Genomic DNA, 6,157 nt, shown 5'->3' on the forward strand with positions numbered 1-6,157 from the left:
TGTTCATAATGTTACATAACAATAATAGCTTTTAGTGAATTTCAAATTTGGTTTTCATAGTTTTCAAACAAAAAAATAACATAAATTGTCTTTGCATGAGAAATTTTTTACATAAATAGTTTATGTGTTTCAAATAGACAAATTGAGGTCATCATCAAGTTAACTTTAACCTCCAATTAAATAGAATCTCCCATGATAAACCTCTTATATAGTTTTTATTTATTTATTTTAATGTTTTTGTTTTGTTTTGTTTTAATTTGTTTTTGAATTTAACAAATTTATCTGAAAACAATCTAAGATATTTTATAAACCCCTTCATATATATTAAAAATTACTTTAAGTATTAATGTATTTGTTATGGCTTGTATTAAGTTCTATTATGATACGTAATACATAATTTTTTTCATCTATGATATTTACTAGAATAACTAAAAACAATATTAATAATAATAATAAATATTCAAAACATTAATTTAATAAAAATGGTAGATTATTAAATAAAAATGGACTAGTATTCAAACCAACATATTATATTGATCAAATATAGTATGTTATTTATTTTTTATTATCACATATCATATAATCAATTTTAATTGGAAAAACATATCTAAACACGATAATTTTATTAAATCCAAAATCTCCAAATTAGGTAATTTTTTAAAAAAAATACTAAATATGAATACTTCAAAATACCCTTCAATTATGTACATTTGATTTCGTTTCCTAATAAGAAATACATGCATATCTTTCAATTTAATAATCGAGGACAAAACATATTCTAGTAATTAATCATTTGTAATTATATCATATTACCATTGCCCATTACAATATAACGTCCTATATAAACATGGTTTTCAAAATAAAGTTTCATATAAGCTAACACCACAAAACAATTGAGACATTAGTTCAATTGAATCGTATACACTCACTACAAATGGGAAGAGTTCAACTTATTTTCCTCGTCTTCCTTATTGTTGCATCCATGGCGGTTACAGAACTCTCTATTGTAAGTGTGTGCGTTTATATAGAAATCATAGTTTTCGTTGTAAATGTGTCTCAAATAAATTATAATTTTACATGTCTTTTTGTGTTCCAGGCAGGAGGTGAAGGTTCTGTACCAATCGAACGTAAATAATGATTTAGCCTTTAAACTTTTTTCTAAATAAAATATTTCTTTTATTATTATTACTATTAATAAAAGAACAGATGTTTGTATATTTTTGTAGAATGCCCTTCCGCGTGTTCAGTTCGCTGTTCTGCAACACACCATCGTAGTCAGTGTATGGACGTATGCGTAGACTGTTGTGGAAAGTGTTTATGTGTTCCTTCCGGTACCATTGGAAACAAAGATGAGTGTCCGTGCTATAGAGACTTGAAAACCAAGTATGGACAACCTAAATGTCCTTAAAACCCAAAGGGCATAAATGTAACACCTTTTCTATAAGTTTTTGTATTTTTCAATTATGAAAAGATAAATAATTATCATATCTTTTAGTTTGAGACAAACTTCATGTGTATTCGTTGTCATTTTCTTTTTCTTACCGACATGTGTTGTTTTTTAAGATAAATGAATGAGAATGTTCAATTTAATCTAGATGAAGCACTTGCACGGTTTTGGGAAGCTATTGCACAAAATTGTGATTCTATAAAAGAAAAAAATAAGAACTTAAGGAAAGTGAGTACACATCTACGTAAGGGTTCGATTTAACCAAAAGGTTTTCCAACTAAGTGTTGGAAAATAACTCATTAGTGTGACCATATGATTATTTTGTCATGCTAATTATATGTTAGGTGTAATTATATTTTGTACGATAACGTTTTCTATAGTGACACATCATGTCCCTGAACTTTAATTATGTAGTATGATGGATATAACATTGTTCTATAACTTGAGTGACAATTGTTGTATGGTTTCAACTTCCTATAACTAAAGAATTTATTACCCAATTAATGAACAATCAAATGGAGACTCAATATTTTATCCCTTACGTTCAAACACTCCATATAAACACCATCACGATGAGTACATGTAACGTCCCATAATTCAAGACTAAATTTTTTTTTTAATAAAACATTACTTTAAGCAAATTCATCATTTCAAATCATAAACAGAGTATTAATTTCCAAAATACATGTTCGTTATCAGAGTAAACATTCCCGGGCTGTCTAATCTATGGTGTGTGCCATGCGATCACCCCGAGCTCTTCCCTCCGCTACCGGAAGCACCTGAAACCAAAACTGAAAACCGTAAGCACAAAGCTTAGTGAGTTCCCCACTCTACCACATACCATGCATAACCACATACTGCACATTCTGGGCCACGCCCGCTAACCAGGGCCTCGCCCCTACCTCGGGCCTCGCCCGCTACAACGGCCCCGCTGTTCCAGGCCCCGCCTGGCTTCGAGCCCCGCTCGGATACAGATCTGTTTCACTTAGGCCTCGCTTGTCACAGGGCCTCGCCCGCTAACGTATAATAACACATAAACATATCACAACACATAAGCTAAACACATACTAACGGATCATGTCCGAAGGCCTCGCCTATCCTGGGCCTCGCCCTTATCCTGCTACTGATGAGTAATGGAACCCCATCCATGCTCCTACTGATAGTGAGATACGGGCCCAGCCCACACTCACTCTTTCCCTAACTCGGGCCTCGCCCCTGATCTGCTGCTAATGAGATGTGGAACACCATCCACACTTTGCTATTGGTGAGATACGGGTCCTCGCCCACACTCACCTCCCTACTAGGCACATATAAGTATCACACAGACAACAAGTATAAACTATCACATAAACCATTCCTTGGGCACCCGCCCGCTATCATTGGACCTCATCCTGAATATCATACTAGCATACTGTGCCTAGGGCTAACCCCCGGGTCTTCTACTCATAACTACATAGGCCAACATTGTGGCCGTAGACCCATTCACACAAAGGGAAACTCACCTGCACTTGCTGAACTCGCTGATGATCCCACTGGCTGCTAACCGGCAACTCTCTGAACTCCTGCTCCACTAGCTCCCCGAGCTACCAAAATCAATGCAACACTTAGTCTAACTAACCCCCGATAGTCAACCAAGTCAACTCTAGTCAAAGTCAAAGTCCTGGTCAAGGTCAACCTTCCAGGTCAACCCTACTCGCTGAGTCTACCTATTGACTCGCCGAGTTCATAAGCCCAGAGTCCTTCCAATCGCGACTCGACTCGCCGAGTCAGTCCATGACTCGCCGAGTCTACCGATTTCCGAGTCCTGACATGTCCAACTCACCGAGTCTCCACTCGACTCACTGATTCGAGTCTCAACTCGAAGGGTTGGGGTTTCGCGACCTGACTCGCCGAGTCTAAGACAACCTTCAACAGACTCGTCGAGTTGTTCTTCAAACTCGCCGAGTTCCTGCCCAACTTCATCCGACTCGGCGAGCTGTTCATCCCACTCGTCGAGTTCCTCTTAATCTTCATGCTACTCGTCGAGTCCACTCAAAGGACTCGTCGAGTCCATTCAGATCTACATACATGCAGAGGACTTTTGAGTCATGCATAGACTCCAAACTGTAGATCTACCCTTCCCAAGCCTATTCCTCACGTAAAGTTGCAAACTTTACGTGTAGAGAAGGAGATCTAGGCTAAATACACAATAAACTAGGGTTTAAGGCAAAGAGGCTCCATAATCAACTCAAGGGCTGATACTTTATGCTTCCCAAGATCAAAATATGCTTAGATCTGAAGTAGCAACTCCAGACCCGGCTTCTAACTCAAATGGATGACTAACCATGGCTTAAAAAGCCCCAAATCTCACAACCATAGAAGATCTAAAGGAAGTAAACGACTCAATACCTTCAATAACTCAGAAAGGTTCCAAAAACTCCAGATTTAAAGCCAATCCTTGAAGCTTCAATGATTCCCCTCTTTCTTCTTCCTTCAAATCACCCAAAAATGGCTTGGAAGCTTGAATGCACAACAAAGGAGGCTTAGGGTTCATTTTCTGGGTGAGAGAGGCAGTAAAGGAACCCTAGGGGAGAGAATGAGACGATTAAATAGGCTCCAAGTCCCTAATTTAGGGTTTTCCTCATACAGACCAGACTCGTCGAGTCTTCTTGGCCGACGCGCCGAGTCGGTCACTTACTCCTCGACCCGGATCCCGCTCGGACTCGCCGAGTTCCTCCTTGGACTCGCCGAGTCGTCCCTTAAACTTAGGGTTTCCTTTCCTTTCTTGGTCTTTCTGACTTTGGGTGTTATAGTACAAATAGGCATCAATATATCCATCAAAAATTAGGAAGACACCGTTAGTGTAAGAAAGGGAATCAGATTATAGCCTCGTGTTCATCAATATTTGAAGTTGTCATTCTTTCCATGTAAGTGTTCTTTAAATTGAATTAAGTTTCTTAATGTTTATGAATAAATTAATCTTCGATTATCTCTATTGATCTTACACGTGGTATCTAAGTCAATGTTAAATTTAACCTATACCCTAATTTCTATTTCAAATTTTATTAAGATGATATAGCCCTTATACGTACATGAACCCTAAACTTGATATTGGACTAACACAGATTAAGTTTTATCATATATTGTTTAGGGTTGTTTTCTTGATAAGCGATGCATGTAAAATTGAAGTTCATAAACCACTAGCATGGTCCTTATTGTTGAATTTGTTTTTTGGGTGGGTCCCCCTTGTCCAGAAATAACTTTATCATGGGGCTCCATCCGTTTCTCACTTTTTGTTCGTGTTTGTCACATGACCAATAAAGGTCCAAAATTAAGGTATGTGAATATGTTTTAGATCATGTATTTTTTCTTTCAAGAATGCCATTATATGAGGCCTATGTGTAATGATTTATTTTGAAGGTGAAAAAAGAAGTTAATTTATTACTGTTTACCTTAAAAAATCCTAATATTAATTTTTGACTTGATAATGCCTTAATGCATTAAAATTATGTTATTATCATGCAATGGAAATTTATTTGCTTTCCCGCCTTAGTGTAAGTTTTAATACCAAAATTTAATGTTTTAGAATTCTAATGCAAACATCTGGATAATAAACTAATTACATCGAATGAGTAAATATTCTTTATTTTAGTGTTTTTCAAAGCTGCAAATTATAATTAATCTGATGGGAATGGAATCATGTTTAGCTCATTGTTGGAAATATTGATTATGGTAGCGAATGCATAACGTGTTATTAATTTTGTTCATATATATTTTGAAACAATTACACAAACTCCATATTATGTAAAATGGTTTTACATATATCCAATATTGTCAAGATGTGGATATATTCTATTAGATTTATCTAAGATTTTAGAATTCACTTCCAGAAAATGGAAAAATCATGTTGTTAGTATACTCAGTCATCCATTCACCTATATTTATGTATAAATATTTTATGATTATGTGAAATATTACTATGAATGGAAGAACTGTATGTTCTACATAATGCAATGGCAATAGTGGTTTCAAGTCTTCATTATACATGACTTATACACATAAGCCCACAACTGTTTGGTGTTGTGAAATCGTAAATAAATATATATTTTTCAGTCCATTGTATTTTTTGTTTTCATTGAAAAATATTACACAAACTATCACCAAACATTGTAAACTCATTGGCTCATTCTAGTTGCCAACAATCATAAAGAACATTGTACAATGCAAATGAAACTTTGCTTTTATTACAATTGCCTATGATATTATGCTTCAAATATGTCCTCATTTTTTATCCAAATTTTGAACAGATTATTAATTTGATAAATTTTACTTTTATACTAAATAATGAGTAGTATCTTTAATGTTGAGCTTAAGTGACTGGACCAAATAAAGCTTTCTTGAGTTTGAAATTTGAGTTTATTGATCACCACATTAAGAAATTGCTTGAGTTATTATTCAAGGAACCGAAATGCTAGATGATTAATGACTTTGTGGTGAATTTTAAGCATAATCTGCATAAAAATTGTATTTTTGCCCAAAGATGATTGCAATATTTATGTAGTGGATATTATTTTTTAAGACACAGTATATCTAAAATTTGGTTTAACTAAAGTGAAACTAGTAATTGAGTAAGATGTCTATATGACCTATCTTTTGGTGTTAGTAATGGGTGATATGATTTATCTATGTTATCCAGTAAATAACTTGAATGTCTCTTTAGTTATGGTAAAA

General features: G+C 34.9%; 1 protein-coding gene across 1 annotated transcript; it reads left to right on the forward strand.

Annotated features, from left to right (window-relative positions):
- The first annotated feature begins 934 nt into the window (after positions 1-934).
- LOC111907604 (peamaclein) lies at positions 935-1,408 on the forward strand. The gene is made up of 3 exons (XM_023903400.1): positions 935-1,006; positions 1,097-1,127; positions 1,227-1,408. Exons 1-3 carry the CDS (start codon positions 935-937, stop codon positions 1,406-1,408), a joined length of 285 nt encoding a protein of 94 aa, XP_023759168.1.
- The last annotated feature ends 4,749 nt before the right edge of the window (positions 1,409-6,157 follow it).

This window comes from Lactuca sativa, chromosome 8 (assembly GCF_002870075.4).
Source record: "Lactuca sativa cultivar Salinas chromosome 8, Lsat_Salinas_v11, whole genome shotgun sequence".
Lineage (NCBI taxonomy): Eukaryota > Viridiplantae > Streptophyta > Magnoliopsida > Asterales > Asteraceae > Lactuca > Lactuca sativa.

What these genes read in the sequence shown, in the direction of transcription:
- LOC111907604 (XM_023903400.1), top strand. Translation starts at nt 935, where the DNA reads ATGGGAAGAGTTCAACTTATTTTCCTCGTCTTCCTTATTGTTGCATCC. An exon ending in CGGTTACAGAACTCTCTATT is followed by an intron (nt 1,007 to 1,096) that starts GTAAGTGTGTGC and finishes TTTGTGTTCCAG; the next exon opens with GCAGGAGGTGAAGGTTCTGT. An exon ending in AGGTTCTGTACCAATCGAAC is followed by an intron (nt 1,128 to 1,226) that starts GTAAATAATGAT and finishes ATATTTTTGTAG; the next exon opens with AATGCCCTTCCGCGTGTTCA.